Raw genomic sequence first — 27,740 nt, forward strand, 5'->3', positions numbered from 1 at the left:
ATTAGAAGATGCTAAAAAAGGTTAGCCATTGCGGGCCAAGGGGGGAGACTTATGAACAGTACACACAGGGATCATCACAGGGACTTATTAAGCTGTCTATGGAGATAGGAGCTGAAGTTAATCTAAGTAAGTATGTCTGTGTAAGAAAACAACCGACGACACACAACTTCACTAACCAATCACAGAAGGACTGCACTTTGCAGTCGTTCTAGGAGTCTGCAAACAGCAGGTTGGGAAGAAAGTAAACAACACAACAACAAAAAGTTCAGTCTTTATTGCTTCTGTGCCAGAATACAGAGAGTCTTCAAACATTACAAAAAAAGGTTATTAGAAAATATACAAAAAGTACAGGTTACCAAATATAGGGGTATCATTCTTTTTTATGTGGCCGTGTCGTACAAGACTAAACAAAGAACAACAAGATACCAGAAGGCCCTGCTCATTTACATAGCTCTGTGACATTCTCTCTGTCCCTCATCAATGCATTCTAATGCATAACAGATGGATCAGTTTAGCTCAACTGTAACACCTCCCTCCATTTACAATACAGTGGACCACAGCCATAGTGGGGATCACATCAACTTCCCTTTCTCTTCAGTTGAGTGAATGCATAACCTCACTCAGCTTCTCACACGCCACTGTAGAGTATCATAGATTATCAAAGTGATCTTAGTGATTAATATCTCAGATGTGATGATCTCATCATATTCATGTTTTGGCTTGGGCTGGGAACCGTCGTTTGTACTCCTTTAGCCTCAACTATAATTCATATCTCTAGAAATATGTATTTTATTTTACATTCTATGAGCAAATGCGTCTGTGTCTGTGATTTGAAACAACTGAATGACTGGTTTTGTGTTTAGAGATGACTCCGGCCAAATCATATGAAGTGGTAATAAATCTTAATTCATTTATCTTCTTCCAGATAGCTAATACTGGTATAAAAGCTGTTATAAATACATAATATTTAACAAACCATATAAAAACAGTATCAAGTATAAATAGGGCACAACGAACAGCTGTTGTGTGTGAATGGAACAAAATTGTGCCTAGAATATAACCAATGTTCTCTCTGTCTAGAATATAACCAATGTTCTCTCTGTCTAGAATATAACCAATGTTCTCTCTGTCTAGAATATAACCAATGTTTTCTCTGTCTAGTTGTCTGTGCTAACATCTATTCTACAGTAAGTAGTGTTCCAACCTGTTCTTTGGATGTGATTCCATGCCATGAGTTAAGTCCATTGAGTGTGCACCAGTGGAGGCAGAAATCAGGACAGGCTCATGAGGACAAGCTCATTGTAATGGATAACGAGCCTGTCTTCCAATGTCGCCCTCCACCAACCTCCTCTGGTGTGCACATGCATACAAATGCATAGATATTCTACATGTAATATTGTTTTGGGTCATTTACGTCATGATAATTCTAGATTTAGTAGGACATTGGTTCTTCCTGTGAATTTCTTTCCAGGAAGTGCCTGCTACCTTCCCTGCAAATCCACTTCCTGTTTACATGGATGACTTCCAGCCTTTTCCCCGTGGACCACCTCTCTCACTTCCTGGACAGCAGCTGATTCTCTAAGTCCTCCAGTCGTGCAGTCATCCCTGCCAGTGGATAAGGGTTAAGGAAATACATATACACACATCGTATTTTTCTATGCTAACAAACATGTTGAGGCTACAGTACAAACAAAGGCAATATATCTGAGAAATTACCCATTTGCATTGGTAGCCATGCACTCACACTCAATACACTCACTCCAAGTAGTGTATTTCTGCAGTGTATTTATGACATATTATGTGACAGCAGCTGGTGAAACCTAGGAACAAGTCGGTTTTTATTCAGAAAATTCATGCCAAAACATTACAATGCAATGGATTCAATGAGCAATCCCCACTACTATCTAGTTAACTATAACACTACTTTACATTGTACATTGTACAACAAGCTGTGTTAGTTGACTTGCGATAATGTATAATTTCTTTCCGTTTTTTAATTGACAGAGACAGTAGGGAAAGACAGAGCATGTCAGCAGGGCATGGGTCAGATTCAAACCCATGCCAACATGGGTATATGTGTGGACTGTCGGCCATGGTGCTAGACCACTGGACCACTCCAGGCCACATCCTCTACGTCAGTTAAGATCAATCTCTCTGAAAGGTGCCCATGAGGAGAATCATTTACAACCTCTCTCACACACACACACACACACACACACACACACGCACGCACACACACCCGCAGCACAGTGCAGTAGCATGATACAGACTGACATAGCATTCCTCTGAAACAGAAGGACCATTGTACCTTCCCATTGCCACCTCCAACCCCTCAGCCTTCAGTAGAAAAACAAACTATTGGTCTTTGAGACAAAACTGGACAACTGAGAGGTTGTCCTTTCAGAAGTGTTCCCTGTTTAGGACACATCTGGACGTCGAGACCATGGAAGGACAAGGAGCCATTTAACAGAATGATGAATTGGCAGCAGTGACAGACTTGGTATGCTTACAGCCCAGTTCACAGAGAGTTATTGATGGCCCTGTTTGGAAAAGTGATAGTTTCCCATAAAGAACAGAACAGACACTGCCATTCTTTACAGATGGCCCTGCCGCTGTGCCTCACAATTGATGACCTACATTCATGGCCAATATACGCTAGGCACTAGAAATGCTCTAGAATCAAACATAACATAACATTTGAAAGTAAACCAAAAAGTATTCATCATGCCATTTGATGTTCAATCATCTTTAACACCATTAGGCGACAAAGTAATAATTCAAACACAAAATGCTATGCACTCGTTCACCTCACTGTATGCTCTAGGTCAGATAAGTCATTTGGAAGGCACATACTGTCTGAGTCGTGGGTTGACCTACAGAAAGATGCAGTTTCTAAAGGATATGTTTCTGTGTCAGCTGCTCCAGAGTGGTCATGGTGGCCTGTTGGAACTCAACCAGGCTTTCACAGGCACACGGGTCCTTTACTTCAATCTCCCCCTGGCTCTCCTCTGTGTCATACACACACACACACACACACACACACACACACACACACACACACACACACACAGGGAGAGGGAAAGTAGCAAGTCAGAGATAAAAAATAAAAAAATGTTTGTTTTCACAGTATTTGGAAGGAGATGACAACAAAGAGATGGAAGGAGGTATGTCTTGCTGTAAAAAAAATTTTTTATATATATATATTTCCCCTCTTCCTCCTCCTCCACCTCCAGAACAACATGTCCTGATGGATGGTGATGTGGTTTGATAACTAATACTGTACCTGCACAGACATTGAGCTTGAGATTCTCTGCGATCTGGTTGATAAAAGTGAAATCGGCTGTGTAGAAGAAGTGTTTGTCCAGCGGCTCTGAGGCAATCTCACGCAGCTCATCCTCCACAGCTTTCCCAACGCCCACAGCATACATGGTGATACCTGAACACAAACACAACACAGACACACACACACACACACACACACACACACACACACACACACACATACACACACACAGGACAGTATGATGATAATGGGGACACTCACAAGACAGAATAGAATTTACTACCGGGCTGAGGGAAATGTATTTGTTCACTGTTTTACCCATAGAATTAGAGCCTTGTGGTGTTGTGTTGTTTGCCATAGGCCATGATGCCTTGTCATTAGGACTTACTAACCCATAGAGCAGGGGTCGGCAATTAGGTTTGGCCTCGGGCCAAAAAAATTTTGAGCCACTAGATGGCGGGCCCGAATTTTTTTTTTTTTTTTTTTTTTTTTTCTAACACCAGGGGAGCCACCCCTCCTAAATTTCGTTGTTTGGTACCTGTACTGTAGCAATGACAATAAAGACCATTCATTCATTCCATTAATTCATTCATAAGTAATTGATTGTTAAAAAATGTGACACATTCTAATGCTTTGACTTTTCTTTCGAAAAATGTACACATCGCTAGTCAACTAACACAGCTTGTTTTGTGAGCCTGCTAACAATGTAAAGTAGTGTTGTAGTTAACTAGGTAACAATGTAAAGTAGTGTTGTAGTTAACTAGGTAACAATGTAAAGTAGTGTTGTAGTTAACTAGGTAACAATGTAAAGTAGTGTTCTAGTTAACTAGGTAACAATGTAAAGTAGTGTTGTAGTTAACTAGGTAACAATGTAAAGTAGTGTTGTAGTTAACTAGGTAACAATGTAAAGTAGTGTTGTAGTTAACTAGGTAACAATGTAAAGTAGTGTTGTAGTTAACTAGGTAGCAGTCCAATCCATTACGTTGCAGTATTTTGGCTTGACTAGCAAGTATGTGTTGTGATTCTCAACAACGTTGAAACGTAGTTTCACCCTTTTCCATAGTTTTGAATAATAAATGTGTGGACTGACGATGTAGCGCAGCCTAGCTTATTCTAATAATTATTTAACATACTTTCATTCTGAATGATTCCCCCCTCCTCCCAGACAAGGTCACATTATTATTGGATTGGTTGTTTGCCTGCCGGGTGAAGTTAGCTAAACATTTAACCTGCTAACTAGCAAGAGAAACATCATGTCACTCTCCAAAGGTGTAAAGAGGAAAGTTGACGGTGAAAACAGGGCATTTAAAGAGGAATGGACAGCGAACTATAATGTTCATCCTACCTGGTTTCATCAACGCAAAGCCGTTGTGAGACTCACATCTTCCGTGCTCACAATGTTCCCTTTCTATACATGCGAGTCGTCCTTTTCCTCAATGAATGTGATAAAGACGCACGAGAGGAATCGATTGATGCAAAAAAAAACTTGAGAACTGCCTGCGGATTAAAGTGACGTCCATAAAACCAGATATCAAGCAAATACTGACCGATGGGAGATGCCACTTTTCACATTAAGTGAGTACCAAGCCTGTCGTTATTGTATTTAATAACCTAATTGTATTTTGTATATTTTGAATTAATGGCTCATTGTAATTATTATCCCTAATAGCGTGTTTGCTCTGTCGTTTCAGGAGCATAGGCCTATGCACCACCACCCCTCGCATAAGCGGATTACTTTTCTTTCTTTTCTTTTTTTCACCGATTTTGTTGTCAATGTTTTTCAGAATATTAAACTGAATTTGCTTTGTTACTGTTCATATGTGTGTTGCAGTCACATATACGTAAACATTACGTTTGAATTATTTACTGAGCTGGTGTTATTTTTTTCAAACCACACACGGCTATTTCAGCACTACACGTTGTCCACCTACTTATGATTCACTATGAGGGGTTCAGCGTCAGTGCGCTTCGGTGCACCCCGCTGCCTGATTGTCTGTCCCTGTGTCATTCACTCTCAACATGGATAAAAGTACAATAAGCATTATTCAGGTGGAGGTAGATTCTCTATTCGGACATTATAGGCGCTATATGTGGGACTGTCGGTCGGATATTGTAAAAAAAAAAAAAAAGAAAAAAAAAGTGGATTCTCCAAATATTCTGCTGGGCCAAATATTATTGGTGATGGGCCAACAATGGCCCGCGGGCCGCCTATTGCCGACCCCTGCCATAGAGTATAGTTCTGTTTGGCCACTCGGTGGCACCATTTGCAAACAAACATACCCTTCCTTGATCTAACCAAAACGACATCAGGGGTTTCTCATGATTGAACTTCAACTCACTGTATAAACAGTGAACCATTTTACTTGTCCCATAGGTGCTATCCACTAGTCTTGGATATTGCATTTAAGTGTTTGTCCTGATTCTGCCTAGAGCCCCATGCAATATATTTTGGACTAAATATTTTGTCTGACCATTTTTTGTGGATTTTACTTGAGTGGCCTCAAGCCTGAAATAACATGTTGTGATACTGTTAGATACAGTGACCTGTTGTCTTCTCTGTGGTTCTGGTTGTAAACAAACACCGGACAGTTAGCCTTCCTTCTAAAGGGTAATAAGTGTCATTCATGCATGGTTTATATTACATAAGACCTGTCCCCCTGTCCGCCTGTTACCTGCTTCTTTGGCCATCTTGGCCCCCTCAGTGATGTCGTCTTGGGAACGGCCGTCAGTGAAGACCAGACCCACACGAGGGACATTCTTGCGCGCACCCTCTGCCTCCGAGAAGCTGTTCTCCACCATGTGCTTGAGGGACAGGCCCGTCATGGTACCCTTCTCCATGTACTCCACGTTCATCACTGCCTTCTTGATGTCGTCAGCCGTCTGATACGTGTTGAGGGCAAACTCTGTGCGGACGCGGCTGGAGTACTGAACCAGGCCCACCCGCGTGCCGTGAGCGGACACATCCAGGGAGTCCACCACTTGGTTGACAAACTTCTTCACCAATTCAAAGTTCTGGGGACGCACACTCTTGGAACCGTCGATGAGCAGAACGAGGTCGATGTTCGCTGACCTGCACGCTGGCGTGACACGGGGGGGGGGGGTGGTCAGAGTTAGACGAATTGCTATTTGTTTTCAATCAGTAAAATCACCTCAAATGCAGTATTAATGACTCTTGCACTTGTATTGTGACTCCTTAGGCTAGATCATATTTAATATTGATTACTAAATCATACTTCTTCTGAGCAGCCCAGCTTATTACCATTTGCCTAATAGCACATACTTGAATTGTAGTGAGTCATGTTTGTGTTATCGTGTCCTGTATGCCATACGTACTACCACAGGTCTTGTCATGTTTGTGTTATCGTGTCCTGAATGCCATACGTACTACCACAGGTCTTGGGTCATGTTTGTGTTATCGTGTCCTGTATGCCATACGTACTACCACAGGTCTTGCCGTCGTCCTGTAGAAGCTGTCCCTCTGGGCAGATGCAGTAGTAGGAGCCTGGAGTGCTGACACACTGGTTCTCACAACCATGCTCCACTGTGTTACACAGGTCCATATCTGGACACATACACACACAGAGACACACAGACACACACACACACACACACACACACACACACACATTGGCAACAGCATGAGCAGAAGTATGGTGTTTCATTCATGCAAGCGGGCTACAGCAGGCTGAGCACCCACTATTACAGGTACAAACGTTGATGGACATTAGATATGTCAGTTTAATAGTCAGGCACATCTGTGTGTGTCTTTTCAAGTTTTACAAAAAGACAGCACAGACAAAACAAAGGAATGTATAGAAGTCTGTGAAATGTGGATTTATCATGTGGATTCTGAGCCTCTGCCTTTTGCAATACTAATTTCTTCCATTAAAATATCAAAATCCTTATTGGACAGGATATCTCTTTTAAGAATGTGCTTGTAGAGTAGGTTGGACATGTCTATAAGCTGTTTTACTGTGGGTGAACAGTCATTTTTATTTAGTAACCCTAACCCTAACCCATGAACACGAAGTCAAATGTACATCTGAGATGGTCACTAGCCTGAGCGACCTCAAACCTGCAGTTTGATAACGCTGCCTCTAAATGTGTTGTTTTGTTTAGTCTGATGATGGCCTCACTAACTTGTGCATGTCTTCTTGTCATCGTTGAGTTTGTAGCCGGTGTTGCAGTCACAGGTGAAGGAGCCTGGAGAGCTGATACAGACCTGCTCACAGTCATGCTTCCCCTCAGCACACAGGTCTATGGCTGAATGAACACAGACACACTGGTTACAGCATTAAGGGGAAGACTGGGCTTTCGAATGGCAACACTTTACTTAACACCCCATGATTTAAAACATATCTTACTGATAGAATATGTTTGCAATCACGGTATTAATTGTGGAGTCCCACAGTAGTCCCACAGGAGTCCCATGAATTCTGGGTCAATGTGTCTTTTCCACTGAGCTCTACGTAATAGCCTGACGTGAAGAATTTAGAGATTCAGGTAAAATTTCAACCAAATTACAAAATCACATTTGGTTCCTTAGCTTAAAATGAGTCTATGGACAAACACATTCCAAGTTAAGGACTAGGGATGGGAATAGATGTTTTCAGCGTCAACGAAGCTATTTTATTATCTTGAGTCTCTATAAATTAGATTTATAATGAAGTGAAATGAAACGTTATATTATTGATGGCCATTATCAAAGGCAAACTCAATGTACAAAAATAGGGCTGGCAGTAGCAGCTCCACAGCAGAGCCACAGCAAAAACGCTGTCTGTATGGACACCGCAAGTCTGAGATAGAGGTAGCCAGCATGGCCCAAGTGTAAGGTTTTTGCAATGCTCTGAATTAATGATTGTTTCTAAATATTATTGTCTTCAGTAATAACAAATATAACATATTTGGAAGGGTGTATGTTTGATTAAAACTACATGACAGGGCTAGTAGTCACAAAGAGGATTCGATAAGCAACCTACCACTAATGTGGTTAGGTGAGGTGATGTGGTTAGGTGAGGTGATATGCACGGGAGTTCTGCAGGCTACGGTTATCACCGAGTTACACCAGTCTACAGTGATACTGTGAGTAAGCAATAACTGCTCTATCCATCATCGAAACCGAAACTAGCCATATAATTAACGGAAGGTTAAACCTATGTGGGCCGGTATCGTTTGAACAGATTTAGAAGCGTGTATGTTTGTTAAAACTATATGACATGGCTAGTAGTAACAAATCTGACTGTGAACCAACAACTGTTAAAGGCCATAGTGGACCACCTTATGTTAGTCTTGACCAGATAATGTATGTTTTTATTAAGCTCATAATCATTTACTGTTGTTTTTAATCTGTTCCTTTTTCTTTAGTTCACACTGTATTGCTGATGTCTGAATTGTTTTCATTTTTAACCTCTTATTTTACGTTGTATTGTACAGCACTTTGAGCTGCATTCTTATGTTCGAAAGGTGCTATATAAATAAAGCTTACTATTCTTTCATTGAAATATGAAAAATCATTATTGGGTGGGATATTTCTATTAATCATTTGCATGAGTTATTAGAGGAGGGTTGACCATATCTTCAAGCTGTTTTACAGTGGGTGGACAGTGGGCCTCATTTATAAAAAAAGTACTTGAACGTCATCTTTGACTTTCACGTAAGCACATTTTTCTAAACGGACGTAAGCATTATTTATAAAACGGGCTGAGATGGTTTAAAGTTGCGTACGTGCTTCCTTCTATAAATACCAACGCAGGTAAAATGAACGCAGGTGAATGAGGTTTGTATTAACGCCTGTGATAGCGGCTCAATTATAGCGGCTGAATTAAGACAAGTGCTATAATATAGGGTAGGTGTTCGTCTGGAAGTGGGAGAGGGCAGAGAAGGGTGGCTTCTCTGTAAGTTGCATTTGTAACGTTTGATCATGACAACTAACCAGGCAAATGCTTATACTCAGTACTCAAGTTGTAAAAGAAAATCAGGGGAGGTGGTGGATTTTATCATATGAGGACAATTTTAGCATCCCCTCAGCGTCAGTGACTTCAGTGTCAGTAACTTGGTAAAAATGTCATTGCATGTGTGCGTGCCCCCTCGCACCTTGAAATAGCAGTACAGTAGACAGTGCGGCTCACATGCCTGTAATAACGCCGCATAACCAGTAGGTAATGTGTGTACGCAAGGTCAATACTCGACGTAGAGCTACGATCGTTTCCACGTTCAAATTGACTCACATTCAAATTGTATAAATCACTACGTTGACGTGGTTTTCTACGTACGACACGGGTAAGATCAACATTTTATCTGAGTACTTTCTATAAATGAGGCCCAGTGAATGAATAGTGGTGGGGGTAAAGAACTGTATATAATAAACACTAATTTTCATTTGTGTACATAAACATGGAGCAAAAGATACACCCGAGATGATCACTTAAATTTCACTAGCCTGAGCGGCCTCAAACTTGCAGTGTGTTGTATTGTTTAGTCTGATGATGGCCTCACTAACCAGTGCATGTCTTCTTGTCATCGTTGAGTTTGTAGCCGGCGTTGCAGTCACAGGTGAAGGAGCCTGGAGAGCTGATACAGACCTGCTCACAGTCATGCTTCCCCTCAGCACACAGGTCTATGGCTGAATAAACACAGACACACTGGTTACAGTATGAGGGGAAGTCATAGCCATAGTCATACTCAATTTATTTAAACACGCACCAAACTACACCGGTTTAGGGCGCCCTGGGCGCGGACTCTAAAACAGAGAGAAAACATGATGGAATATGGTAACGCAGACGGGTAAGACAACAAAATAAACCCAAAAAACATGGAGGACATCCAACATTCATAACTGCACACATTTAAAGACAGACATTCATACTATGCATAACACATCAGAAACATCTCAGTAGCCTAGTTCACGACAGTAGTGAGTTTTAAGCAGAGTCTTGAAAGTCTCTCGATCGGGGGAGGTCTTGATGTTCAGTGGGAGGTGGTTCCACAGCCAGGGGGCTGTTACTGCAAAGGCCCGATCTCCCCTTGTTAGAAGACTGGGCATTCGACTGGCAACACTTTACTTAAGACACAACATGTATTATATATTATGATATGGTCATAATACCTATTAAGTATATATGACACACTCATAATTGTAACACATCAGTTACATGCCAGTGATTAAAAGCAATATAACTGTATTCTAACTAGATCATTCATTTTTTACAGCCTAGGTAATATTGGACAAACCAGTTATTTATTGAGTCCCACAGAGATCAATATGGGGCCATTTGTGGTGTCAGCTGATTCTTAATTTCCTCACATGGTTTCTCCTACCGCTGCTATGCAGATAACACGCAACTCTTCCTCTCTTTCCCCTCCTCTGACACACAGGTGGCAACGCATGTCTCTGCGTGTCTTGCTGACATCTCTGCTTGGATGTCAGCTCACCACCTCAAAGTCAACCGTAACAAGACTGAGCTACTCTTCCTCCCTGGGAAAGCCTGCCCTCTCCAAGACTTCACCATCACAGTAGAAAGCTCTATGGGGACCCTGTCAGCCAAGAACCTTGGAGTGATCCATGACAATGGCAAACAGGGACAGCACTCTCCTGCAGATTCTTCCTTTATAACATCAAAAGGATGTCCATTCCTCACCAGAGAAGCGTCTTGACTACTGCAACGCACTCCTGGCCGGGCGCTCCGCCATCAGACCTCTGCAGCTCATCCAGAATGCTGCTGCCTGGTGTTCAACCTCCCTGAATTCTCCCATGTTACCCCTCCTTCACACCCTTCACTGGTTCCCGATAGCAGCTTGCATCAGATTCAAGACCCTGTTGATTGCCTACCGGGCGGCAAAGGGAACAGCGCTCTCCTACCTGCAAGCAATGGTCACCAACCAAACACTCTGCTCTTCCACCTCCGCTGGCCGACTGGCACTACTGCCTCTACGCGGATGCGCAGTCGCTCTACCCAGTCATGACTCTTTACTGTCCTCGCGCCCCACTGATGTAATGAGCTTCCCACTGCTGTCAGGACTGCAGAATCACTCGCTATCTTCCACTGTAGACTGAAGACTCATCTCTTCAGGCTACACCTGAGTCGCACCCAAGTCACACTTTTTTTCATAGTTTGGCTGGTCCTGCGACTTATAGTCAGGTGCGACTTATATATCAAAATATATATAATTTCATACTGACTGACATGAACCAAGGAGTAAACATTACCGTCTACAGCCGTGAGAGGGCGCTCTGGGCTTGTGACAACTATATGCTGCTCCTATACCACTGGAGAAATTAACTAAAACATTAACGGTAGCTTGGTGAACTTGCTTACGGGTAACTTGCTTGTTGGACTCTTAACTGTTATGTTAATTTTGCCTATTCAGCCTCCCAGGTATGTTCTTTATGCTATTGTGAATAACTGTTAATGTGTTACGTTAACATACCGGACACCTATTCAGCCTGTTGTTCTCTGTGCTATTGTGTAGTTGAATAACTTGCCTTTCCAGATTAAATGTCAGTTCTTGGTCTTGGATTTTGTGAAATACATTTCTAAATAAATGCGACTTATAGTCCAGTGCGACGTATATACCTTTTTTTCCTCTTCATGACACATTTTTTGACTGATGTGACTTATACTCTGGAGCGACTTATAGTCCAGAAAATACGGGAGATTACTTTTTCCTGCTATGACTGGTGGATAGATGATTCACTTACGTAGTCAAATGTAGTTGTTGTAAGTCGCTTTGGATAGAGGCGTCTGCTGAATGCCATAAATGTAAATGTAAAGAAATAATAACAATCTGTGGTTAAAAGGTGTCATCTTCCACAGTTATATTCTCCTAAGTGCGTGATGATTGTGATGCTCGTAAGCCGTTGAACTGCTGTTTGTCTACCTAGCATAGCGAGTTGGATGTCTAATAACCTCCAAAAGAGAAGACAGAGGTTATATTTATTGGCTCAAAAAATCAGAGAGCAACATTGGTCTGAAAGAAATTCCACCCGGCTGTACTTTAAACAGTAGGCCTGAAGAGAATAATTTATTAATTATTATTACTTTAGATTGAGTTTTAAATAGTATATACTATACCAGTAAAGATTATCACCAAAAATGCCATCTCTCACCTCAGGAATATTTAATGTGTCACTGCATATAACTAAGAGGTTGATACATACTTTCATTTAAAGTTGAAAACTCTCTCTTTATTGGCCTGCCATCAACAAACTAGAGCTAGCTCAGAATGGTAACTCTGTGCAATAGGTTACTTTTATTATTGTGTAGTAATATGTTACATAGGTATGTTAGTAATCGTTTTGTCCAATATAGCACAGTAATTGAGTTGATATGTTTAATGACTTATCCTTATTAGAGGTGTGTCTTCAAGTGCACTGAAAACTTCTGGCCTTGAAAATAGCACACATACTTTAAACACATGTGTGTACTTCATTAACATGTAGCAAAATACCCAAGATGATCACATAAAATGTCACTAGCCTGAGCGACCTCAAACCTGCAGTTTGATAACGCTGCCTCTAAATGTGTTGTATTGTTTAGTCTGATGATGGCCTCACTAACCAGTACATGTCTTCTTGTCATCGTTGAGTTTGTAGCCGGCGTTGCAGTCACAGGTGAAGGAGCCTGGAGAGCTGATACAGACCTGCTCACAGTCATGCTTCCCCTCAGCACACAGGTCTATGGCTGAATGAACACAGACACACTGGTTACAGCATGAGGGGAAGACTGAGCTTTCGACTGGCAACACTTTACTTAAGACACAATATGTATTATATATTATGATATGGTCATAATACCTATACTGTGTGTATGACAGAGTCATAATTGTAACACCTCTGCTGCATGCCAGTGATTAAAAGCAATATAACTGTATTCTAACTAGATCATACATTTTTACAGCCTAGGTAATATTGGACAAACCAGTTATGTATTGAGTTTCACAGAGATCAATTCTGGGTCCATTTCTCTTTTACACAGGTCTACGCTCTCACTTGACAAAATATGGTGTCAACTGATTCTTAATTTGTAACAGGTGAAACCGGGAACAAGTCGAGAGCCGATTTAATGTTCAGACTTTTATTCTGAAAAATGTCAATACATTTCAGTGTTGTTGAAAATCAATGACACTCTCGCTAGTCAACTAACACAGGTTGTTTTGTGAGCCTGCTAACAATGTAGAGTAGTGTTATAGTTAACTAGGTAGTAGTGGGGATTACTCACCTAATCCATTGCATTGCAATGGTTTGGCTTGACTGGTGAATGTGTAATTGATTTTCAACAACGTTGAACATTTTCATTGGTTGGCGACTTATTCCAGGTTTCACCAGCTGCTGTCACATTTCCTCACATGGTTTCTCCTACCCCGGCTATGCAGATGACACGGATCTCTTCCTCTCTTTCCCCTCCTCTGACACATAGGTGGCAACACGTATCTCTGCGTGTCTTGCTGACATCTCTGCTTAGATGTCAGCTCACCACCTCAAGGTCAACCTTAACAAGACTGAGCTACTCTTCCGCCCTGGGAAAGCCTGCCCTCTCCAAGACTTCACCATCACAGAAGAGAGTTCTACGGTAACCTCCTCCCTGACAGCCAAGAACCTTGAGGTGATCCTTGACAACAGCGAACATCACAGCGACAGCACGCTCCTGCAGACTCTTTCTCTACAACATCAGAAAGATCCATCCATTCCTCACCAGAGAAGCCGCACAACTCTTGGTCCAGTCACTTGTAATCTCCCGTCTTGACTACTGCAACACACTTCTGGCCGGGCCCCTGCCAGAATGCTGCCTTCCATCTGGTGTTCAACCCCAAATTGTCCCATGTTACTCCTCTCCTTTGCACCCTTCAATGGTTCCCGATAGCAGCTTGCATCAGATTCAAGACCCAGGCCCTGGTTGTTCAAAACTTTTAATCTGGATCAGAATGATCCATATTCTTTTTCGCTATGCAAGATCTGATCGAGCTGGCTGATTTCCCCAATACAACTCAAAATCAGTCAGATAGATCTGATCCTGGATATCAAAAAATAATCAGGATCATTCTCATCCAGATTAAAAGTTTGGAACAACTGGGCCCTGATGATCGCCTACCGGGCGGCAAAGGGAACAGCCCCTTCCTACCTGCAAGCAATGGTCACCAACCAAACACCAGCCTACTCACTCCACTCTTCCACCTCCGCTGGGCAACTGACACTACCGCTTCTACACAGATGCGGCAGTCATGCTACCTGATCACGATTCTTTACTGTCTTGGCTTCCCGCTGATGGAACGAGCTTCCCACTGCTGTCAGGACTTCAGAATTACTCCCTATCTTCCGCCGTACACTGAAGACCAATCTCTTTAGGCCAGTGGTCTTCAACTGGGGGTCCGTGACCCCTAGGGGAAGGTATACTGCTGGGGGTCCGCCAATTTTTGTCATAATAATTGACAATTTTCAACAAAATTATTTGTGAGAATTAAAAAATATACCCAAAATTATATTGAGTAAAGTACAAGCATTAATAGGCAATAATAATTTTTGACAAAAACTTTTCACAAAATAAATTATTCCCATGATGCAGAGTCTAACATAATGTTAGCCGAAAAAAAAACACACCTGTCTAGCAAGCTAGGTGTTGGCTAAAATGCTGCAGTTCAGTCTTCGTTGCAAAATTAACGTTAATCAATAACTAGCATAACATTACTAATTTAGTTACTAGTTTGATAATAACAAACTCGCCTCTTTGCTTCTCTATACGCCGCTATAGAAGAGGAACACAACGCGCTCCGAGGTCAGAAGGCTTTCCCGTGGATCAGTATTGGCACGCATCTTTGAATTATGCACAGCTATCCATGAGTTTCTAGTTGGCCAAAACCGCTTGGTGCTGGCTGCGCATTTCAATGCATTTCCGCAGAACTCTCTCTTTATTGGCCTGCCAAAGGGATTCATCAATGAACTAGAGCTATCTCGGAATGGTAGCTCTGTACAATAGGTTACTTTTATTATTGTGTAGTAATTACATAGGTAAGTTAGTAATCGTTTTGTACAATATAGCACGGTAATTGAGTTGATATGTTTAATGACTTATCCTTATAAGTCAAAACAAAATAACACATCATTCTGTAACTATGAAATACTAAACTATTACAAATTTACTATGTAACAACATTTAGGGCTCTATTTTCAGATCTGTCTCATCTGCGCATAGGTGGGTGGAGTAGGGGTGATAGAGGTGTGTTCACTAGCCTGAGCGACCTCAAACCTGCAGTTCGATAACGCTGCCTCTAAATGTGTTGTTTTGTTTAGTCTGATGATGGCCTCACTAACCAGTGCATGTCTTCTTGTCATCGTTGAGTTTGTAGCCGACGTTGCAGTCACAGGTGAAGGAGCCTGGAGAGCTGATACAGACCTGCTCACAGTCATGCTTCCCTTCAGCACACAGGTCTATGGCTGAATGAACACAGACACACTGGTTACAGCATGAGGGGAAGACTGGGCTTTTGACTGGCAACACTTTTAAGAAACAAGGGGCCAGTTTCACAGACAAGGCATAAGCCTAATCCTGGACTAAAAAGCATCTTCAATGGAGATTTTACATTGAAAGTGTGATTTAGTCCAGGACTAGGCTTAAGCCTTGTCTGTGAAACCGGCCCAATATGTATTATATATTATGATAAGGTCATAATACTTATTAATTAATTTACTTAATTTTTCTACTGAGCCATGCTCCCATTCGGCAAAATGTGTTGTCAACTATAGGTCAACTTCCAGTTACAGTTGTTCGATGCTCTAAATCCATTGATCACTTGTTTATTTATTTATCATAGCTAACTAGATGCCGTTTTAAATGAATCTAAAAAGATTTGACTGAGGTTCTATCCTATCCATTAATAAATTGGCAAAATTATTCAGAAAACATGGCTGTACGGAATTGGCCTGGAGTGATGACTTTTTTAGTTTTAAATTAAAATCCTATATAGCAGTAAATATTATCCCCAGGACTGCCTTTCCTCACCTCAGGAAAATGTTACCTGTCACTGCATCACTGATAGGTTCATACATATAACTCATTCGTTACTGGCCTGCTAAAGACATTTGTGACACGGTCTGGTGAAAAAGGGGCCGCATGTCGGCAATTCTCAAGTCTCAAATAAATGAGCAAAACGTTTTTTTTCTCTTTTTTTTCACTAAATACTTTTGTGAATTGGATGCACTGTCTCGTCTGCCATAGGATACTTGGTAAGTGATACAGGGCTTGTAAACAAACATACATTTTAGGACGTCTTCAAAAGCAAGGACTGTGTGATCATCTAATTATGTGTAGTTATGTGTTTTTAGCATGTTGATATTCTATTAGCATGTTGTGGGTTAGAGTTAGATGTTGCAGTTAAAATCACTTTCATAATCTGGAGAAAAAAAAATGAAAAATGACAGCCCTACTTGAGGACCTTTTAACCAGACTCTGTCACATATAACTCTTTCTTTACTTGCCTGCTGAAGACATTTATCCACTACAGTACATTTGGAATGCGACTCCATAGAGTAAATAAAACGAGAGCTCATATTACTCCTATCCTTGCGATTTACTTTTCAGTTTTTGAGTTGTAAAGGTTGTTTTACTGGTTATTAATGCTATCAATGTCATTGCACTTGAATACTACCTCAGAGATACATGCCGCATGTCAACCAGTTCCTCTTCGGTTTTATCCATTATTTATTTGACTATTGTTTTTTAATAGACATTATAAGGCCGCATACTTTCTTGACGCACTTATAACAACAATGTCAACTCTTTAATGATGTTGCTTTTATTCTTGGGTAGGTTATATAGTAATTTAGTATTTGTTTTAGCAGCATGGTAATTGAGTTGAGATGTTTACGGACTGTTCCTTATTGAATGTAAGGAACAGCAAAAACCACACAACTGTGTTACTATGCAATACCAAGCTCTTACTAGATTATTGTGTAACCTGATAATGATTAAAGTGTTACCCAAGTATTCATGCGTTCTATCTCTGAGTGCCTTATGTAAAGTGTTACCCATTTAATAAACAACCTTACTACTAACGTCTTTCAGCTCCAACTCTGTGATTGAATTAATTTGTAATGCCTTTGGTAAATGATCTGTGTGTGTGTGTGTGTGTGTGTATGTGTGTGTGTGTGTGTGTGTGTGTGTGTATGTGTGCGTGTGCGTGTGCGTGTGTGTGTGTGTGTGTATGTGTGTGTGTGTGTGTGTGTGTGTGTGTGTGTGTGTGTGTGTGTGTATGTGTGTGTGTGTGTGTGTGTGTATGTGTGTGTGTGTGTGTGTATGTGTGTGTGTGTGTGTGTGTATGTGTGTGTGTGTGTGTGTGTGTGTGTGTGTATGTGTGCGTGTGCGTGTGCGTGTGTGTGTGTGTGTGTGTATGTGTGTGTGCGTGTGCGTGTGTGTGTGTGTGTGTGTATGTGTGTGTGTGTGTGTGTATGTGTGTGTGTGTGTGTGTGACCAATGGGAGACATAACCATCGAATCTGGCAGATGAAAGATGAAGTAATAAATGAAGAAATGCTGAGACATTGTGTTTGGCTGAGTACTCACACACACACACACACACACACACACACACACACACACACACACACACACACAGTACTCCTCCATGGATGTGGTCTGTGAAACATGTTAGCTTTCACTTCAGGGGACCTATCTGTCAAAGAGCAGTTTTGTTTGGATCATTTGATTATTCCTCGGCCAGTGACCATATCCAATGAAGTTGTGTGGGTTTGAGAGGAGTTGGACACCTCCATGTTGGTGGATTCAATAACGAAGCAACACAACACCTGGGCCATATATCCCACAGTATTAAAAACAAAGTTAGTGTCTGCTCGATTGGGTTTTATGAACTTCTAAATGATAGTCTGTTTCTCCACATAAAATAAAAACAGCTGTACACGCAAATAGCTATGTGAGGATGCATGTAAGGATGCATTTTTGTCAATGTCCCTTACATAGAGTCTTTGGTATTTGGGGTAACTAGATGTTTTATTGAATGTGTTCTTGTAAAACCTAGACCTTTGGTGCTTCTGGAACACGTCTGCTCTCTCCAGCTTTGAATACCAAATCAACCCTAGCCCCTGCTTGAGTAGGTCTGACATTATTTGAATACCAAGTGAAAAAAACTCCCCCCTGTCCTATCGGTAAGTAAGATAGAGCTAGCCTAGCATATTGCTTACACTAGGGGGTAGGGAATAGGGGCTAGCCTAGCATATTGCTTACACTAGGGGGTAGGACTAGGGAGTAGGGGCTAGGGCAGTTTTTGAGAAGGGCAAATGTGTGTGTCAAACTTACGCTGGCAGGTCTTGCCATTTTCCTGGAGATTGTATCCCTCATTACAACGGCAGTGATAGCCGCTGAGAACACTCACACACTCATGTTGACAGCTGTGGTTCCCAAACGAACAGTAGTCGATCACTGAAGGGGGAAAGATCGCAAGCAAATGAGAGGGTAAAAGCAAGAAAGCAATTGCTATGTGCCATAGAAACATTATTCATGAATACATGATTTTAAAAATGACACATAGTAATATTGTCTAATTACTACAGTGCATTGGGTGCAAGTACTTTCTAAATACAATGTGTTATACAGATAAATGCAGAGAATGTTTCACAGCTATAATTAGAATAATGTCATTCAAAAATCATTCTACGTATCCCTTGATGAAAGAGTCATATTTCATGAATAATGTTTCTGTATGGACGTTTTGTTACATTTTAAGTGTTTAGAATCCTTTTTCACCCTTAGTTTCTTCACCCATATTTTGGCACGGTCATGCAATCCAATATGAGAAGTCTGAATACCAGGTGAAGCTTGCTAAGTTGCTTATCACAGGGATGCAAACACAACTATGGTGAAACAAGAGAGAACTACCCGAAGTTGTTGCGGACGGGAGGGGCGGTTCGGCGGGGGCTAGTGTTATAAAAAGCGGTTATGACTTAAATCAATCGTTTGCTCTGAAGAAGCTCCTCTCACAAAACCATTAAGTCAATGTTGCTACTCTTCTCTACACTCACACAACCCACCTCTGCATTGGATATTCTGGCAGTTTAGGTGCAGCACTTTGCCTGATCTTCTCAGCTGCTTGGTTGCTGGGAGTGGGGTCTCCTTTCTGAGGAGCTGTTTCACACTTTGTGTTGTTATGATAGTGGTCACCTTCTGTCTGTGGAGCTCTGTCTGACAGTGTGATGCACACCCTTTCCTTCATATTTAATCTATTTTGTGCATAATACACAATTAATCTAGCATGTCCTTTTTTTTCTTTTCTTTAAGTCAGACAGTGGGAACTTATGGTTCACCAAAAATTGGGACAGCGGCTGGTGAAAGGGGGAAGAAGTCACCAATCAAAATGTTCCGACTTTTAATTTGAAAACGGAAATACATTTCAGCATTTTTGAAAATCACATCACACTCGCTAGTCAAGCCAAACTATTGCAATGCATTGGAAATCGACAAAACAAGCTGTAGGGTGTCCACCCACTGGTCATACAACGTGCGAAAACGGGGTTCTGCCAGGGTTGCGCTACTTAATCACCATTAAAAAATACATTTTTGGAAGATTTTGTCTGACATGTGTCAACATACATGTCCATATGTATTATAGCTTTAATTCTGTGTACTTGTTTTCGATGTACTTATTGTTTTAAGACTGTAATTTCAACTTTACCGTTGCTACTCACTACCGCTTTCAGTGGCGCCGTTCTAATCCCTATCTCCGGTGATTTTCGACTATTACAAGCTCTCTTTCTTGCAATTTCCGCAGCTTGGACCAATAGTAATCAATTTAATGGACACGTCAAATGTATCTAAGGCATTTTGACTTCCTATTGGTCTACCCTCAATTCTCCTCACATCAGAGGGATTTTTCCTGTCGAGATTTTAAGGAGACACTTGAAAGATACGCATCGTTATTGAAATCTGATCGTCTTTGAGAGTGGTTTTCTATTAAATTCAACTTGTTTTCTATCTTAAAATATATACATATAAATAGATGTTTGTCTTGTAAGCAGCGGCTTTTGATTCGAAAATGTCGCTTCCTCAAGCTCCGGTTGTAACTTCTAGCGGAGCCCTCGTCTACTCTCGCCCGCAAGACGCTGTTTGTGTGAATGGTCTGGCTAACTTGTAACGTCAGCTGGCTCACTATGAATTGTGTGATCAATATTCCCATTTGCTATTAATATTGGTCTTAAAATTCTGAAAAGAATGATATATAGGGTTGTGTAATAAAAATTAATAGTTTAAAAGATAAAGTTGAATTTCATAATCTGCGTTCCATTTCTGCATAGTGACCACTTGTTAGGTCTAGATTCTATTGAGATAAATTCCTGTAATTGGCGTGTATGTGTATGTAAAGAGGTAAACCATGATAACTTTTGAACCATACATGATAGAACCATGGGGTTTGGACCATTGTTTTTCTCATACAATTATCTATGTGATGGATACACATAGAGAATTTCATGTAATCTAAAGTGAAAGCAAAATGATATGTGTGAACACCCTACAAGCTGTGTTAGTTGACTAGCAATGTGTCATTGATTTTCAACAACGCTTAGCTCGCGGTTTTATTTTGAAATCAAATTCAAAAGCAATAACTGTGTGTTCATCTTGTTATGTGTAGTTATGTGTTTTTAGCATGTCGATGTTCTCTCAGCATGTTGTGATGTCTAAACTCAGTGGCGGGCGGTGCATTTCACACCTAGGCCTTCAGTGATGTCCGACACATTCCTACCTGAATTATTCTACCTCTTAATACCATCGTTATGACGCCATGGCTCTAGAAACTAGACAGAAACACAGTATAACCGGGCGTTGCATCACCTTAACATAGTCAGACAAGTACAACAGAGTTATATTAATATTTCCGAAGCATTTTTAATCAATAAATCCGCATTTACAATGAAGAGTGTTAAACTAACATCTTTAAGATCGCTACATTACCCACGTCTGTCGTCTCGTCCACCATAATAGCGACAAAGGGTGCCTTTTTAATCTCCATTTTGATCTCTTCTTCCATCACTTCAGCAATAGCAAAAATCAGGTCGTTTTGTATTTTGCCTGACGTCCCAGTAAACACTTTGTTTGTGGACAGGTGGTAATGTAAATCTGGGTTGTTTTCAGCCAGAAAAGAAAGAAGCTCAACGTAGTTTCCTCTGTTTGTGGACTTGGCGCTTTCATTGTGTCCCCTAAATGAAAGTTATTGTTTACCCAAAAACAGGACACAATCGATCAGTATTATCGATCAGTCAACGAAAGCTTTCGTTGTGAGGGCTCCGTTTCCCTGCGCACTTTCAAAAGTTTCACATCTACCGGCATAGTTCCGCATCTCAATAGTGAATATCAATAGTGCGTATCAATAGTGCGTAGCAATAGTGCGTATCCAATCAAAAGACGTGCTGGGTGCTGACATCATTGAGCCTTACAGCAGGCGCCGTTGTTGCTTTTGCTCGCATCTACGTAGGTTTACTAGGTACGCCACAGGTTTTCTCGTTCCAATGTTAAATTACAGGTCGAATCCGCAGCACCGTTTAATGTGAAGGCGGGCAGATTTTTGAGCCCCCTAGCAACACATTTTGATTGGATAAAAGCTCTAACATAAAGGCCAGCCCTCCAAATCTCAATCGGAGACTGGAAGCAGCGCAACCAAGAGGAAAGCTATGAAATGAAGAGAATAGACTATGGGGAATCATTAATACATATTTGTGGAAAATATATATTAAAATAAAATGTATATTCTGATGATGTTTAGGCCAGCAGAGAAGGCCTTGCTGGCCCTGACGGCACACCACTGTCTAAACTGTATTTTAATAACCTTCGTAGCGATGTGTTTTGTTAGCGGCTAGCTGTTAGCAGCGTTCATAGCTGTGGCTGCATTTAGAGTCACTTTTCTCCCATTCAGTGTTTGAGGTCTACCAACATTCAAATACGCCTGTTGTGTTAAACTTTTCGCCGATTTCAATGTATGACATAATTTGAAAGCTTACAATCTGTAGTTAAAGCACATGTAAAAACTGAAAAATGACTTTGCTTCTGGTTGCACATTTCACCAGACCGCATCACCCTTGAGGTCCAGTTAAGCTAAGCTAGCTAGCCTAATAGCTTACGTTAATATAGACTCGGTGTTGAAGCTGCTCTGACACGGAATACAATAACGTTGGACAGAGGATACAAAAATATTGACGGTCCAATCAAACTGCATGCAACGGAGTGACGTTTCCGGTTCACAGCAAGTCCTGCCCCTGACGCGCAATCCATTCAGACTCAGGGCTACCAAGTTTCACCAAAAGTTTGGAGTGAGATTTTTTGGGCGGTGGAGCGACCCAAAACTGTGCACGTTTTGGCAGCGGCGACCCCTCTCTCCCACCCAATTATTTGTGCTAGTTTCCTGCAATTTTACATGTTGTTCATAATAAACCAGCACAAGAAATTAAAATAATTAACATTTTATAAAACAAGAAAACAATTCAGACAATATATCATATTTATGAAATCTTAATAAACAAATACAGTAGCCTACAGACTCTAAAAGAAAAATGGGCCCCATCAACAGGACTCAGCCCCTTGGTCAGCAGCAGAAAGACCCTTGGTCATCATCTTATATACAGTGCATTGCTCATAGATGGCTATCATGTTATACAGTACATACCAGGGTTTTTCCTGGGTCAGAATGAGAGCTTTGGTGGTTGATCTTGTGCGAGCGCAGCGCGCCCAAATTTTTTTTGAGGGACCCCCAATTGTTGTATTTGTATTGTAAATTGTAATTATAATTAATTATTATTATTATTAATGTACCTGGTTATGTTACAGTAGAGAAACAAAAAACTGTTACCAAAACTGAGTATTTACTAGCTAAGATTGACAAAAGATTGGTGTGGTGCAACCGAAATTAGTAAACAACTAGTTTGAAACTAGCTAGTAACAACTAGGGGTTTAGTAACTACTAAATGCCTGCATTTATAATGACTTACGCCAAATTGGTGCAACCCAGTCCAGTAGGCTACCAGATACGATGTTGTAATGTATGCACATATTTTGCTACCATGGTTGCCAGACGGAATTGACAATGTCCAGCCCAACCGGTCTAAAAGCTGCCGTGGCATCTTTCTGCACGCGCGTTAACTTCAGTCTGCAATCGAAGTCGAAGCGGCAGGCGAGCGCTGATGGAAGTTCACGCGAGCTGCAAGAACGTAGCAAGCAGTGGTTGCCAGATTGGGCTACTTTTGGTCACACTGGACCTGTGTGACCAAAAGTAGCCCAATCTGGCAACCACTGCTTGCTACGTTCTTGCATGTCCGGTAGCTTTCTTTCAAGGAATTTCAAAAATAAAAGTCCCGTAAAACAATTGTTATTTCTCGCCGTGAGAAATAGAGATGCGGCGTGAGAGCGTGAGAACTGGTTGAAATGCGTGAGTCTCACGGCGATTGCGTGAGACTTGGCAGCTCTGCAGACTGTAGGAATACAGTATACTATAGGAATAGGAGATTCGTTTGTCACCAAACTCTTCAGAACTCCACGATTCACACAAGTCACCCAAATTGACGTGAAAAAAGTGAAAAGCACCGAAAAGCAAGTTGTTTGCATCCCTGTTATCATGAATCGGATATCCGCATATGAAGCAGCTCATATGCGTTACTGGCTTCTCATAGTTAGAACTGAATCAAAACACAAATGTTTGTAGTTTTGTTCATGGCTCAGTGATTTAGAGAAAAGCATGGTGTTTTTCTCAAGAGGAAGCTTTTTTAGAATACAACACAAGACGCTTTAGCCGGGAACACTTGAGTTAGAGTTCACTTAAGCGGGAGCTCTCGCCAAGGACTATCTTCACTTTTCAAATGTAGTTCTACACTGGTGTGCAAACACTAGTGAGTTACATCAGACAGGGGCGAGTGAAGGCTGATTATTCTGTAAATAATGCTCCCTTTGCCCATGTGGAGTGGAGGATGGGGGCAGTGTGTGTGCATGCATGCATTCACGTGTGTGTATCTATGTGTTTTCACTGAATTATGTATGTCTGTCTGTCTGTATGTTTGGAGTTTGTAAGATTATAATGACCATATCACTTAAAATATATTGTACAGTTTGTCCTGATAATGGCCTCACTAACTTGTGCATGTCTTCTTGTCATCGTTGAGTTTGTAGCCGGCGTTGCAGTCACAGGTGAAGGAGCCTGGAGAGCTGATACAGACCTGCTCACAGTCATGCTTCCCCTCAGCACACAGGTCTATGGCTGAATGAACACAGACACACTGGTTACTGGCACTGTTGCACCAACGGTGTGTTGCCATAGATTTAGATTAGATTAGATTCAACCGTTGTCATTACCACGAAGTAAACAAAATGTATTTTTTGCTCTAGGCACAGGGTCAGCCATAGTCAGCGCCCCTGGAGCAATTAGGAGTTAGGTGCTTTGTTCAAGGGCACAACTATTACAACAGATAAGCTACTTACTGTCACGGTACTGCTAGTGCAGTACAACCCAGACTCAGTTACCGTTCAATCCTGGTGAAGTTACCATTTACATTGTAAATTCCACTTGGCATCAGGTAATTTTGGGCATTGATTCAAGGCTTTTGTTCCAAATGCTTAAAAGTGAGTAGCTTGATTTAAAGTATTGGATACAATCAATCATTAATTCAAGCATTATTGCCATGCCTATTTCACTTGTTTCAACATAAAATAACTAGTGTTAGACCTACTTGTCATAAATAACGCCAACTACAATGAGTAACAAACACCCATCAAGGCCTACCTGTGCAGGTCTTGCCGTCCTCGTTGAGTGTGTAGCCGGGCAGACACAGGCAGTGGAAGGCCCCGGGGGATGACTCACAGATGTGCTCACAGCCGTGGTCAGACTCCAGACACAGGTCCATCCCTGTAACTCAGCAACATATATTAACATTTTCATTAGAAAAACTCTACAATGGCCCCAGGCCTGAGCTAGATTACTCTTTCTGCTACGACTGGTGGATTGATGATTCACTTGCTTAGTCAAATGTATGATTGTAAGTCGCTTTGGAATAAGGCGTCTGCTAAATGCCAAACATGTAAATGTAAATGGAGACTTTTATGGAGAAAGTATTGAAGAAATTCTCTGAAGTTAGTGATGCAAGGCTCACTTTTTGGGGCCGATTTTTGGGGCTATTAGTGTGTGAGCTGAATATCCCACCTAAAGTTCCATTCTAAATTGAGCTGTGTGCTCATAACTTTCAAGCAAAAGCTACAGAGCGCAACCTATTGTTAAAATTGCTGATCTTGATAAATGAGCCCTCACCGCAGAGTTTGTCCTGGAACTGAAGGCCGAACTGGTAGATGAGGTCGAACGACTCCACCAGGAAGACGTGGTCCTCGAAAGGTGGTGATGCCATGGCGCGTAGTGAGGTCATATCCGCCCGGGCCACACCCACCGCATAGATCTCGATCCCCTTCCCCCGAGCCTCGGCCGCCACCTCCGCCACGCGGTCCTGGGGCCGCCCATCTGTCACAATGACCGCCACATTGGGGATCTTGGGACGGTCCCCCTCAGCGGGCGTGAAGGCCACGTTCATGGCATATTTGATGGCCAGGCCTGTCATGGTGCCCTGCGCCAGCGGGATGATCTCGTTGATGCCCTTCACCATGCCCTCCAGCTTGGCGTGGCTCTTCAAGGAGAACTCATTTGTGACCTACAGTGTGGTACAAGTAGGGGGTTACTTGTTCATCTCTGGTTGGTTGTAACTGAGTCTTGTTGTGTGGAACAAACATCGATGGAGTTTTGCATTCTGTTCATAGACATTTGAAAGTGAATCACAGAGTACTACTTTACGTCAACGCATGATATCTGCTATATGAACATTTGAGAAAATCTATTTTTTTAACTAGAATATAATCCGTGAATGAATTGAGAAAATGAGAGGAAGAGTTGAAGGTGAGGAGGATGTTGCTGACCTGGCTGGAGTACTGCACCACTCCCACTCTGGTGGCGTTGGCTCCCACGTCCAGCGTGTGGATGATGTCGATCATGAACTTGCGCATGGTCTCAAACTCATGGGGCCGCACACTGCGTGAGCTGTCGATGATGAACACCAGGTCGACTGGGCCTGACTTACACTTCTGCTCCGGGCCTAAGGTTGGACAAAGTGATCATGTGTGAGAGGAGTGCAGTTAATTATCAGCATACAGTATGACACACACTGCATGACGATTGGGCAAAAACATCAGGTATAATGCATTATAGTGTAACAGGCACATTATGTCATGCCAGTGTGGTGATTTCTCTATTAATGCAAAATGGAACATACTTGCTAAAATCATTACAAGATGATATTCAGGCATTATAATTTATAATGAAGCTGCACACAAGCTGTTTTTGACAAGGCTTACAATGTGTTATATTAACATAATAATGTATTACATCTGTAGCTTCTGATTAGACTTTTCCTGAATATTGCTTTCCATTACAGCATAATTATAATCGTATGATTATAATCATATTTCTAATTATCATATTTCCACGACTGCCATTACAAAACAGAAGCTACAAGGAACTACTTTTTCAATTGACTTTGTTCTCTTCTCAGAAGATCCAGTTCTCATTCCTATGTTATCCTGTGGGAAAAACACTTCAGTCTTTTGATGTGGGTGGTATTAAACTTCCGTTGATGGTCTCATGACTTCACAGTTGGTTTTGGCTAACCTGCTTTTGGCCTAGCCACAGCCAGAGAGGCCAGGGCTAGCAGGACAGAAACACAGACACATAGCTGTCTCATGTTCGGGGTGCTGGACTGGGAGTCGGACCTTCTTGGATCTGGGTTAGTCTGGGTTAGACTGGGCTAAACCTGATTCACACTGTAACGAGAGAAGAGGACACGAACACAAACAGAGGTCAGAGTGTCTAGTAGTGCTTTACCAGGCAGCAGCACATTCCTGCCCTACCCCACAATGAAAACACTGCCAAACAGATGGTGGAGTCACTAATAGGCAGCTACACACACACACACACACACACACACACACACACACACAAACAAACACACATGAGCACTCGCACACACACACACACACACACACACACGCACACACACACACACACATGAGCACTCACACACACACACACACACACACACAAACACACACACACACACACACACAAATACACACACACACACACACACACACACACACACACAGGGGAGCTACTTCTAATAGACAGTTACACAAACACACACACAGATAAGTCATTCCTAATAGAAGGCTATACACATCACTAATCTCTGTTTGAACTCCTCACACCACCGCAGGCAGACAGTTCAAATGTTGCGCTGGAGGAACCACTGGAACAGTACAATGTCTGGAACATGTTTATGTGAAAGGGCATGCTGTCAACTCAAACAGGCATTATAAAAGGCACCCTTGTTTTCTGGAGTCCTAGAAGAGAGTCCTGGTGAGGTTTTATCGTTATCGTCCAGATAACTA

The 27,740-nt window shown here is 41.7% G+C and overlaps 1 protein-coding gene across 1 annotated transcript; it reads right to left on the reverse strand.

The window, feature by feature from the left end:
• Positions 1-1,552: 1,552 nt before the first annotated feature.
• On the reverse strand, positions 1,553-27,034 carry matn4 (matrilin 4; the record flags this gene model as incomplete). The annotated part of the gene is made up of 12 exons (XM_080545702.1): positions 1,553-1,611; positions 2,904-3,008; positions 3,284-3,436; positions 5,956-6,360; positions 6,723-6,845; positions 12,847-12,963; positions 15,588-15,710; positions 24,394-24,516; positions 25,039-25,161; positions 25,561-25,951; positions 26,214-26,389; positions 26,962-27,034. The coding sequence occupies 12 exons, from the start codon at positions 27,032-27,034 to the stop codon at positions 1,553-1,555; spliced, it is 1,971 nt and encodes a 656-aa protein (XP_080401828.1).
• Between the last annotated feature and the right edge of the window lie 706 nt (positions 27,035-27,740).

The sequence above is a fragment of the Nansenia antarctica genome (assembly GCF_963989245.1).
Source record: "Nansenia antarctica genome assembly, chromosome: 15".
Classification (NCBI taxonomy): Eukaryota; Metazoa; Chordata; class Actinopteri; order Argentiniformes; family Microstomatidae; genus Nansenia; species Nansenia antarctica.